The 12,669-nt window shown below is 47.5% G+C and overlaps 1 protein-coding gene across 2 annotated transcripts in view; it reads right to left on the minus strand.

Moving 5' to 3' along the window:
• LOC114856776 (zeta-sarcoglycan) overlaps window positions 1-10,668 on the minus strand; it is a 238,715-nt gene extending 228,047 nt beyond the window's left edge. The window contains exon 1 of one of the 2 annotated variants that reach the window (XM_029152486.3): window positions 9,842-10,668. In XM_029152486.3, the coding sequence (XP_029008319.1) occupies window positions 9,842-9,880 (39 nt within the window). In that variant the 5' untranslated portion in view covers window positions 9,881-10,668. The remainder of the gene's footprint in view (window positions 1-9,841) is intronic. The other variant, XM_029152506.3, reaches the window with a different exon arrangement.
• Window positions 10,669-12,669: the final 2,001 nt, after the last annotated feature.

Genomic DNA, 12,669 nt, shown 5'->3' on the forward strand with positions numbered 1-12,669 from the left:
GCCATTTGCACAGGCTTGCCCCTATTACCTGCAGCCTGATCACAGCCGAGACAGTACAAAGGCAAATAAATACCAGCAGCGACGCCGGTGCTCGGGCTGTTTGTTAATCAAACAACATATGTTGAAGTAGATTGAATTTCCATCATCGTAACAAAGGCCAGATACAAAACCTGTGTTTCAAACTGACAAAAGCTGTTAAAACTCTCCAGGGTTTGAAGATAAAGTGGCATCAATATTTAATTTGGTATAATTAAATATTTTGAATTCATTAATAACTCTAATTAAATAAATCTAATTAGTATTAGCATCAATATCCACATGACAGATGACGTGACCATGTCTCTCCGACCTCCATCCGATGCTGCATCATCATCATCATCATCACATCTCTGTGCTTTCCTCCATCACACGATCCTGCTTCACCCTTCCTTCTTTCACTCTCATTTATTTGACTTTGTCCGGTTGTGCATCATTTCCACCATTCACCACATGAGCAGGAAGAGCAGTCTTCATGTACGACACTCATTTAATGAAGTCAATGGAAGTTGATGGGAATTGACACACACAGGTTTGCAGACACCTCAGATGATGTGAATGTTATAATGTGGCGGCATTTGTATTTCAGCAGAGCACAAACACAGTAAACGCCTGTTCCAACCAGCCAAGCTGCAGCTGACGTGTTAAAGAAATGGGATAAACATGCTTGACCTTGTGTGACCTTTGACCTTCGACCACCGTAATCTTACGTATTAGTTCATCCTTAAATCCAACACCCGTACCTCCTTTAAACCTTGTGAACCAGATCTGTTCCGGTGAAGATCCTGCGTCATCCAGGTGACGCTGTGTGGAGGCTGAGTCATGGAACGCGCCCTTCGTTCTTCTTACAGTAGTTCAAAACATTTGGCTGCTATTCGGAGTAGCTACATCAGTCAGTTAATTTGGGCAGTGGTGAGTCAGGGAGCTCATCATGATATAATAGTCATATAACTGTTTTCATTTACAAAATGTGATACTCTCTTGTTATAATGACCTAAATACCAACGTGACTCTTTTTGTACTTTCCTTTTCAAAGTTCATTCCAACCCTCACTTGTTCTCTCTCTATACAGTTCTCCCACATTTCTCTGAGCCTATTTCATGCCCCTCAAATCTGACGCCGGTCGCCTCGTCGGCATATAGCGCCGCTCATCCCCTCCATATTTCTCCATTGTTCCGCACCATCCATCGCTCGATCTCTCCTTCCTTCCTCCTCTTCTCCTTCACACTCCTGCTTCATTTGGCTCATGATGAGGTGTCACCGCTCTGCCCTTGTGTAGGCGAGAATCCCCTCTGACAAAAAAGTGTGTGTGTGTGTGTGTGTGTGTGTGTGTGTGTGTGTGTGTGTGTGTGTGTGTGTGTGTGTGTGTGTGTGTGTGTGTGTGTATGTGTGTGTGTGTGTGTTCTGCTGTGTGTGCAGTACGGCTGCCAGTACCTGCATGGTGCTCCGTACGTGTGTGAGGACTGCATGTTCCCTGTATGTGTGTGGTTGCGTCGTCACAGCGGGAGGAGTGATGATTTACTTGTCGGGCGCTGATGGACGTGAAGGCAGACGCAGCCCCCACATGAAGGCGCTGTGCTGCAGGTGGGGTGATGTAAAGATGCTCGGTTTTGCATCTGGGATGGACGCATTGTGGCTTGAAGCGTCACTGATCCAAAGTGCTGCACGGCAGGTTTTCTAATCCTAATTCATCCTTCTGGTCAGAATGTAGCTGGTAGTGAGCCCTCGGGTAAACAGTAGAAATGATGTTTGACAAGTAGAACGCTCTTAAATCACATCTGAATAAGGAAACCATGTGAATGAGGCTAAGCAAAAGAACATGAAGGGGCCGTTTATTCATACAAGACCTCTAAACTATCTTAATTGAATGGAATGGGATGATTTCTAAATTAAGAAGCCAGATCACTTCACTGAAGTGCATAAACAAGCAGCAGGACCCGTTAAGCTGAGCGAGACTGAACCGACTTGTGCGTCATCGACTCCTTCCACTGCGATCCCGAGCGCAGTTCGCTCAGGAAGGTGACAGACAGGACGAGATGGTGTCTGAGAAATGGGATAATAGCCAGTCATCGCAGCATCACCTCCACAGGCCGGGGCGCGCGGCGGCCGGCTCATGGCAGGAAAGGGACAAAGCGGATGTTATTGGGGTATGAAGGTGATGGTTGGGGAGATGCGATGCGGCTCCACCCTCATCTGCTCCAAACCGGGCCGCTTTACATCCTTTAATAACGACCGCTGGCCAAAATAGGCTGCCGCACGAAACAAAACAGCCTCTAATCCTCCTTTAAAATCGGTTGCATTAGCCCTTGTGTTCGCACAACAGCCAACATAAAGAGGCATTGATTTGTGTAAGCGACACACTTACACAGGTGATCATTAGCCTGTCATAGCAGGATCAGGTAATAATTACCGGATCGTGATTACCTTGTCATTGTAATTGAATTCGCCGTTAAATTATAATGTTGTTGACAAAGTGGCTCATATTGCAATAATCTCCAGATGATCTTGGCAATTTGGGCAGAATTAAACGAGTGAGATTAATAATGGATGCGAGTCCCTGTTTAGCCCCACGGTGCAAAGCAGTCTATTAAGTTGTCATTGCAGGGCAGGGGGACGCAGCCGCAGATGGAAATGTCCCTTCATGGAGGCGAACGCCTCATATTATGAATATGTTGAACAGGGCTGCGGGACGACAGGGATTCAGGCTCAGCATAAACATATGGACCAGGACACAGGTGTCACTTCTAAGCAAAAGAGCTTATGGTCGGTGTGAATGTTCATCTGCAGTAGATGAACGCTCCAGTTTAATAGTCATGGTGTAATTATGGTTTTTAGCTGTAGCATTAGAAACCAGTGTGCAAGGACTGAGTGATGACTCACACTACAGGGCATTTGTCACATCCGTATTTTAGGTGCTACAGTAAACAGGAGCCAGGCTTGTGTGACTCTTTCAAACCATCCAGGTTTACGGCAGCCAAGAACACCAAAGAATTAGGGCACAGATTTAGTGCTGCTGAGTTGCGTGTTCTCTGTCTGGAGTGCTCACTTACCGCTGTGGGAACAGTGACAGCTTGTATTTTACACTGCGTGTTTTTTTTATTCATTCAGCTATTCTCTCGTTATGATTTAAGACGATACGGTGGCTGTAATTGTCACATCAAAGTGTTGCCTGCTGCAGCTGGAACCACAGGGCAACTTCAAAATGCCAAGCTGAAATGACAGACTCAGGTAAACAAGCACACACACACACACACACACACGCACACACACACACACACACACACACACACGCACACACACACACACACACACACACACGCACACACACACACACACACACACGCACGCACACACACACACACGCACGCACGCACGCACGCACACACACACACACACACACACACACACACACACACACACGCACACACACACACACACACACACACCTCTGCAGCCAGGTTCGCCATACAGGGAAGCTCACATCCCCTTAAAGGTGCATTGAGACCACCCACATAAACACACGCTCTGCCTGGGGTGGGGGTGAAATAGCAGCATGTGAATAGGAGTGTGATACAGATAAAAGTCAAAAAGTCATTGTGTGAATATATGTCGAATTTACCATGGACATAATAAGACTGGGTCCATTCTATAGGCGCTAATAGCTGTGCAGAACAGAGCTGTATGAATCACATTTAAATTACTGTGCAGAGACACGCTCAGACATTAACTCTGCACTCGTTCACACACATGATCACGGCAGTGACTGCAGCAGCAACGCCACGGACACAGAGTGGACGAGGAATTTCCTCACATCAGGGTCGGCTGACGCGGGAAATAAAAGGCAGAGGTACGCGCAAGTGTGTAAACCTGCGGTGACACACACCCCGAGGCTCTCACAGAGGAGAGGGTGCCACTCAGCTGCCACAGGCAGCGAGGCATCAGTCACCGTTAAGGGCTGAAGGCGCCACGAGACCGTGTGTGTGTGTGTGTGTGTGTGTGTGCGTGTGTGTGTGTGTGTGTGTGTGTGTGCGTGTGTGTGTGTGTGTGTGTGTGTGTGTGCGTGTGTGTGTGTGTGTGTGTGTGTGTGTGTGTGTGTGTGCGTGCGTGCGTGCGTGCGTGTGTGTGTGTGTGTTCATCTTATTACTTGCATTACTTACAGGATAAGAAACATCCAAACACACTCACATTGTGGGAACTCATTTTCACAGTAATGGTTGAGGTCAGGGTTAGTGTCCACCCAACACAAACAGTGCAGATCTTAAACTTTATGAGTGCTACCCTGAGGGACGATCTGGGGCAAAAGTGCCTGGTCGACACACAGGTTGATTACTTCCAGTAGTAGCATGTGAATGCACAGGATGTATATGTTAATCCATCTATACACACTCTTGGCCTATTAGCAATAAGTGATGGTCTACAGGACTTTGTGTGTGTATAATTACTAGCACAGTGCAGTGATGTGGACCCTGGAGCCTCCCTGGGGCCAAGTTCAACACCATTATGTTTTCTCCTGGCTTACAAATCACCTCTGCAGTCCACTCTGCCTTCACTCCCCTCGGTACACATCTAGCTGGACCAGTGCATCCACACACACACACACACACACACACACACCTTGCCTATCTATAATTTCTTCCCTGTAGGTTTTAAAAGGCCTATTTCTAAGTAATTGCAGCTGTGAGGATGCTGCCGGTGTCCCTGAAACATCCTGGGTCCTTGAGTAAATTCGACTTCATTGTAGCGAGTGTTCAGTGTGTAATTTCATGCAGCGCGTGTTTAGCTTCCAACACCATTTGCTTGCAGAGCACACAGCTTAACTGGCAGCGCTCGCTGCTCTCTGTAAAACGTGCGCTCGCCAGTGCCCTTCTTAAAAATAATTCAATTTGCCTGCAGCTCGTTAACCTTTGTTTTCCAGAGCAGATCCATAGGACTCATACTGCTACTAGACTGTATGGTTTGTGGTGCTGCGCGGTGCAGGAGTTGCACAGCACCCACCTGTTCCTGCCGTTAGCTGCCCATCGCTACGCTGCGCCGCTCACCGTCGCTCTGCATAAAACCTCCCCTAGAGCGTCTGCGTGTGGCAGATCAAGTTCAGCTCCCAATAAAAGCCTTTTCGAAACCCAAGAGTCATTTCCTCCTTTAATCAATCACCAAATACAGGCCAATAAAACTGAATACAGTATGTGAAATTGAGTGAGTGAGGAGTTCATACAAATATACTTTTCTTTTGTTTTGTTGCCATGGGCAACCACACCATAAACGAGCCTTTGAGCTTTTTTGCTTTCTGAACCATTTTCACAGAAATACTTAACAGGCCTGGGACATTTTTAGACTTTGTTCATCTCCGCTTGAAATATTTCACTATTACCACCGATATAACTGCACGCTTTTTTTAATCACGGGCCTAAGCCAACTTGTTATATGGCTGACTCATCTGGGCCTGGTTCAAAGAGGAGAAACATGCCAAGATGTAAACGTCACAGTGGGAAAAACAGATCTGTGTGTTGGCAAATTCATCCAGTGCATAGAGCTGTAATTAGGCCACAGGGTCTCCAATCCAATTCATCACCACAAGGTACAAACAGCACGTGCTGTAAGTACGATACAGTACACGCTACGTTGCAGGCAGCCCTCAAACGTGTTATGCTAGCTGTCCTCTCTGTATCTGCTTCTGGTCTGCAGCACATCTGACTCATTTTGTCTTTAACCACTTCATTATGCTGAGTGGTGGACGTCCCATCGCTGTCCCGGAGCACGCAGACCCACGCGGCTGCAGCAGCGGAGTGGAGGGCCACATTCTGAAAACATGCATTAATATGTATACGCTTACACACACGGTTTAAAGAGTGCAGGTTAACCTTTAAAAGGCCAACACTAGCCCGTTAGCCATTAGACCTTTAAACACCGCTGCTTGAGAAACAGTGTAAACACACGGAGGAGCTGCTCCAACGTAGGCGAGCGGTCCTCATTACAATACGTACATCTAATTACTCGCAATACAAGCGCTAATGTGGACAAACTGTGGCTGGATACAAAACACATAGTTAATTTGTTCCAAGGGCAAATTGTCTGCCAACGTGTGAAACATCTGTTTGAGCCCGACTCGTTCTGAGTTCACTTCATTCTCTGCTGCAGCTCTCAGAGGAGCCTGACACTCGTCACAAAGACAGAGTGATTAATATACTGCTGCTGGTTTAATGTTCAGACTCTTTGTTCGGCTACGTTGGAAGCGTCACGATTCCAGTGTTTGGAGGTACGGGAAACTAATACTTCAGGCAGCAACGCAAGGTCTTCCGACGCTCACTACATCTGATAAACATTCCAATTAATTAGACATAATGACGTATCTGATCTGACTTTTTTATTTATAGTAATTATTCAACATACAAAGGTTGGGAAATTAAATGTTTGGGAAGCAACAAACAGGAGTTTGTCAGTTTTTGAAACCAAAACCCTATGTATTTCACACTGAAGTAAAGTCTTCAGTTTGTGGTTTCTACTTTTGTTTGTAATGTGATTAAACGTCACTGTTGCGTCTAAATGCACAGCAGAACATTTGCGTTTGCCTGAAAGTCAGAGATACGGACTTGGAGCGAGCCGGGTTAAACGAACGGCTAATGTTCCCCCATCCCTCAGCAGCTACTGTTGAAGTGCCCTTGGAAAAGACATTGAACTTCCGACTGCTCCAATTGAGCTGCTCAGTGGCCAGAAATGCAAAACTGTGTGGGAGCTGGGAGATCACCAAACAGGTTACGTGTAAGAGCGCAGCCAGGGGTGCGAAGCAGCCACTATGCAAATGATGCCTAATTCTGACTATGTCCCTTTGACAGCTACCTAACAAGGCACGCGGCCTTTAAACAACAGCGCTAAATCCCTTTAAATTACAGTCTACAGGTCTGCTTTGATGACCACAGGGATCAGATTCTAATGATAGTCATGAATAATACAAGATAACAACATGATTATTAAATCAATGACACTCATTCCTTCTATATGGTTTGGGTTAAACATTTGTGGATCAGAGGGCTGGGACCTCAGGGACCGACACATGATGCTGACATGGACTAAACCTTCAGCCTCTTCTGGTGCTTTCACTATATTGTATGTCGTCTATAAAGGTCCTCAACCTGTTATTTTCCTTAATTTTCCTATTCTTTTCCTTTTTTATGCTTTAATATTCAGATTGTTTGTTGTGAGTGGCATTCAGGTCTTCGTTCTGAGGACTTGATGTGAACTGAACTAGACTGATGACGCGGGATTAAATTGTTTGAAATTGTTTTTAATCCAGTCCTACTAAAATAAAAGTCTATTTGCGTCTCCAGCTCCTGTTTCTGTTCCACGTTGAGAGCCTGCATTTAGAAGGGCCAAATTCCATCTGACTGCCTTTATTATACTGCATATAATTTATGGTGCAGCTATTACTAAAGATCAATAGCACTTAAACTGCTCCACTGATATTGAAACCTCCAATGATTTATAAGCAGATACGGCTTTGGTCAAATCTCCACACACACACACACACACACACACACACACACACACACACACACACACACACACACACACACACACACACACTCCACTTCTATATTTGATATAATGCAGTGTTGTTCTAATGCTCCAATGTTCACTGCTCATTTCCAGTGATTGCTCTGCAACACACTCACACACACGTACAGTACTTTTCATTAGATTAGTTTAGTGTTTTGTGTGTGTGTGTGTGTGTGTGTGTGTGTGTGTGTGTGTGTGTGTGTGTGTGTGTCCAGTGCCTCCAGTCTGCTTTCAGACTTGGAAAGGCCAGCTGACCAAACAACCTGAACACACACACACACATACACACACACACACACACACACACACACACACACACACACACACACACACACACACACACACACACACTGATGCACAGAGGTTTTCTGCTGTACCTGACAGGATGCTGTATTGATTCACTTCTCTTCCAGAAAAAATTCAGGAGTCTAAGGACGACTTCTCTCACATGCACACAGACACTGCAGGAGACAGTGTATTTGTGTGTGTGCATTTGGGTGCCAAACTAGAGATGCACCAGGACTGGAGGATTATCAGCGCTGCCAAGGATATGACACCAGCTCTGCAGAAAACAACCAGCAGATGGACAGATTGATGGACTGGTGGGAGAGCGGACGGAAATCCTATAAAGTCAGCGAGCGGAGCTCACTAACACTGCTGGTAGTGGAAAAGGACATTCATGCTGGACATTTATAGAACTCACTATGTAAAGACACAACTCTTCTGCCTATTAGACATCAGACGGAGGATATTTAACCCTCCAAAGTCCTTATACCCCTAGTACAGTATACTGTAGGTACAGTAGATGGAACATTAAGCTTCCAATATTCACATCCACTAAAAGACAAAAGATTCACAAACTTCCGTTTATGGCCTGAAAAATGAGACAATGGGATCAAACACGGCAGAAGAAAAGAGCAGGCAGCCACACATGTGGCCAAAACGTCAATACCTGCGCTGTTTTGCCTGTCAAGCTCACTGGCTGACACTTAAGGTCAATGTTTAAATCAGATTGTCAATTTCCATCTTCGGAATGTGCAACCAGCGAGTCAAAGTCACTTTGCAGCGCGGCTTCAACTCTCTGGGAATTTGATCACCTACGATGCAACCTGAATCGTCAAACCTGTGGGGGGATCCCATCGATTTGCCGATTTGTCCAATCAGTAACTGCAACAGCACGTTGATAGTGAACATTTCCACTCGTGATGTTTGTCTACACGATGGAAACGAGTGTAACACCACACATCTGGGATGACGGGGACCTGCCTGAACATGTTGTCTGAGCACTGAGGGCATCACATACAGTAGGTACTTCATCATTACGCATTCCTGGAGGCGGCATTTGTGCACAGCTCTCTGCTTTGCTCTGAGATGCCATCATTGTGTAGCACGCGCTCCAGTAAAGCGAACACCCCTGTTGACGTCCACCTCACGCGCGGCATATGGACGGAGGTGTGGGAATGAAAAATGAGTGCGTGGAGCGCTGCGCGAGCAGCGACCCGGATCCCTCATTACCCAGAGTCCACGCGGCAGCCAAACGCGCGCGCGCGCGCGCGCACGACGCGTGCGCCTCCACTGACCGTCCGTAACCGCGAGCCTCGCTTCATTCTTTGGGGCGAGGAGAGAACAATCTTCGAGCGCGTGCAGGACGCACCGGCAGCCGGGGTTAAACGGGGCAGCGTCGTCCGCCCCGCTCTCCACACTGAGCCTCTGTCGAGCGTCCCGCTGAGGTTCGCGGCTGCTCTTTGGAACAAGTGTGCAGCCACTACGTATTGAAATTCACCCCACGCACCGAATAATGACGCCCCCCACCCCCCTGGATTTCCTCACCAACATAGAAGTGTGGTTTTGTGCGTCTGTAGAAGGGGGGGGGGGGGGGGTAGAGAAAGAGATGAGGCTCTGGATGCTGGGTGGTAAACCCCATCCGCAGGCGCTGCTCATGCGCCGACTTGAGCATCTTAGAGACACTAGGTCACCCAGCTAACCCACGCAGGTACCCGCTCACCCATTCACCATTCACCCGTCCACCCATCCATCCACCCGGCCGCTCAGACCGTCCCTCCACGCAGCACACCTCCATCGGTCGCTCGGATTAACCCAAGCGGCCGTAAATCGTCCACAGCCACCCCGCCGTCCACCCGTCATCCCCCGCTCATTTGCGGGGCAGCCCGGCACCCACGCGTCCCATCCATTCACCCGTCGATGCGGGGATCGCATCTCCCTCCGCGGGAACAAGTGCACGCCGCCGTCTTACCTTCAGAGCTTCTATATCCAAAGACGTCGACCGGTCCATGACAGGGGGAGAAGTGCCGCAAATCAGTCACGAAAATAGAAGTCCCACGGGCGAGAGAGACGAAGAGAGGCGACGAGATTAAAAGAGAGACTGAAAAAAGTTGCGATGCTCTCTGGAGTGTCCAACTCTGCCGCAATATCCCCCTGTATTATTGTCAGGATTAAGTTATTAAAATTCCATCACGGCAGCGGGTTTTCTCAATTTCATTCCTCCCAATGGGTCGCTTGCTAAAATCAGGACTCCATGCCGTGGAAGTGCCCCCCCCCCACCTCCGGTCCCCGGTTTGTCCGTGCGGGGGACAGCGGGAATAGAAAAGAAATAGAATTAGCCGCGCGTAATGTTTAAAGCTGCGGCTTTTGCGCGCTTGATGACCTGGTCGTCTTTACAATTACAACCTTTGAGTCATAAATATTTCCCCGTCTGCTGGAATGAAGCCGGGATTTGGACTCTCCCGTCAGTCGGTCAGCGGATAAACGCGTTATATCCAGATGAATCCCGGTAAATGCGCGTGCGCCGTCCGGTTTGCCCGTACACTGATCGGTAAGTGGCGAGACCGCGTCCGGATCAGACGGACGAGATTCTGCCTTTCCTAGGCGACTTCCATGCGGCAAACCGCCAGAGATATGTCCACGAGAAAAGGGGAAGGCGCGTGAGAGAGAGAGAGAGAGAGGGAGTGGGGGAGCAGAAGAGTCTGAGCGTGTTTGTGTGAGTGGGGGAGAGAGAAAGACACCTGGGAGAGTGGAGGAAGGAGGGAGACGAGGAGAGCGGAGAGAGTTGAGACCGGAGAGGGGAGGTTTATGCTGTATATTCTTCCAGTGACTGACGCACCGGCGTGTGTGTGTGTGTGTGTGTGTGTGTGTGTGTGTGTGTGTGTGTGTGTGTGTGTGTGTGTGTGTGTGTGTGTGGCACAGAGTGATGGTGATGGTGGGGTTGGTTTAATCAAGTAGATGAATCGAAAACGCTGCTTTGCCACTGAGGACAAGGGGAGAGATTTAAATGCAGAGGCTGTTGGCTGTTGCAGAAAAGCGGGAGCTGCTGTGTTGACCCCCGTTCATGTACTGTAGTATATGTGTATATAGAGAGAGAGACATTTATTGCAATTGTGGCATTGTGGCTGGAGATTTGTAGAAAGAGCGCAAGAGAGAGAGAGAGCGAGACAGACAGACAAATAGAGAGGCAGAAACAAGTGAACCACTAAACTAATTTGTCGATCACATCAATCCATCACACTGTGACACTGGGAAGAGAGAAATAAAAGCAATCCCATTTATTTGAATCATACTAAAATCATTTTTTTCCTTTCTTTCCTTCAGTCTTGTGTTCACCCTTCCTCTGCATAATAGGGTGTCGCCGCCTGCCGACCATCGGGGTCTTATGTTATCTGTCACACACCTTTTGAATGAGGAGAGGACGCGAGCGGGGAGTTGAGAGGAGGGGTGAGGGCGCAGAAGAAAAGGAGAAGGGGCGAGAACGGAGCAGAGGAAATGAGGCAGGACAATAAGGGCAAATGCGAGGAGAGGAGCCGTCTTCCACCTCTAATGTTGCTCACGTCTCATAACGTGCAGTATTGTGGGACATTAGCTGAATTGCCAACCAAACATCCCAACTTGATGGACAAATTGTCCCTAAATCATTGACTAACACATTATTTTTTGTGAGATTTAATTACTTTTTTGATGAAATATTGATTGCAGGGTTTAAAGCTACAGACCTCTGCTGTCCTCAGCAGTTGCATCTTCCTCAGCAGGAAGTTTTTGCTACTGTCTGCTCTGACTTTATTAAACACAGTGACTGCAGGTAAGGCAAGACAGGTACAGTAGACTGTGCTGAATAATTGAGTTGCATATATTCAGACATCTTCTGGTGTCCAAACAGAAACAGAGAGGAATACAGTCACATCAGGCACCTAATCTGCATCCATCCAGGGCGGGGGGCGAGGGGTCAGCACATGCATGCTGTATGTACATGTAATTAATAAAAACATGCAGCCATGGACCTAGGAACATTTACTGAAGGAACTAACAAACATATTAATAAGTGCTTCCCCCGTTACTAACGTCTCTTTCAGTTCCCATATTCATCCCTCTCGCTGTGTGCCTCTGTCTAAATGCACCCACCAATATGTCTCTCTCTCTCTGTCTCTCTCCCTCTCTCTCTGTGTCTCCCTCTCTCTCTCTGTCTCTCCCCTCTCTCTCTCTCTCTCTCTCTCTCCCTCTGTCTCCCTCTCTCTCTCTCTCTCTCTCTCTCTGTCTCTCCCTCTCCCTCTCTCTCTCTCTCTCTCTCTCCTATTACCTCTATCTATATATATCGGTATATACCCTCCACTCCTATCTACTCTCTCTCTCTCCCTCTCTCTCTCTCCCTCTCTCGCTCCCCTTCTCTCTCCTTGTGATGTTGCACTATCACACCCTCTCTCACTCGTGCTCTTTTGCTGTTTCCGCTCCTCTACTCAGAGACCCATGCCACCTCCTCATCACCAGCTCCCCTTTTTTTTTATCAACTATGTGCTGTCGGGCAATTAATCATTTTCCTGAGACTCGTTATTTTTTATAAGGGAGCAGCTGACCTCGGATCTGGGCACGCAGCTCTGTGCCAGCTGGAGATGACATCACCCATTTCTCCTGTTCCTCTCTTCCTCCCTCTCTGCCTCGCCGTGCATCTTAAAACGGGGGTTGTCTTTCCATGCTCTCATGTGTCTAACTAACTAACTAACTAAACTAACTAACTAACTAACTAACTAACTAACTAACTAACTAACTAACTAACTAACTAACTAACTAACTACTGTA

This window comes from Betta splendens, chromosome 1 (genome assembly GCF_900634795.4).
Source record: "Betta splendens chromosome 1, fBetSpl5.4, whole genome shotgun sequence".
Lineage (NCBI taxonomy): Eukaryota > Metazoa > Chordata > Actinopteri > Anabantiformes > Osphronemidae > Betta > Betta splendens.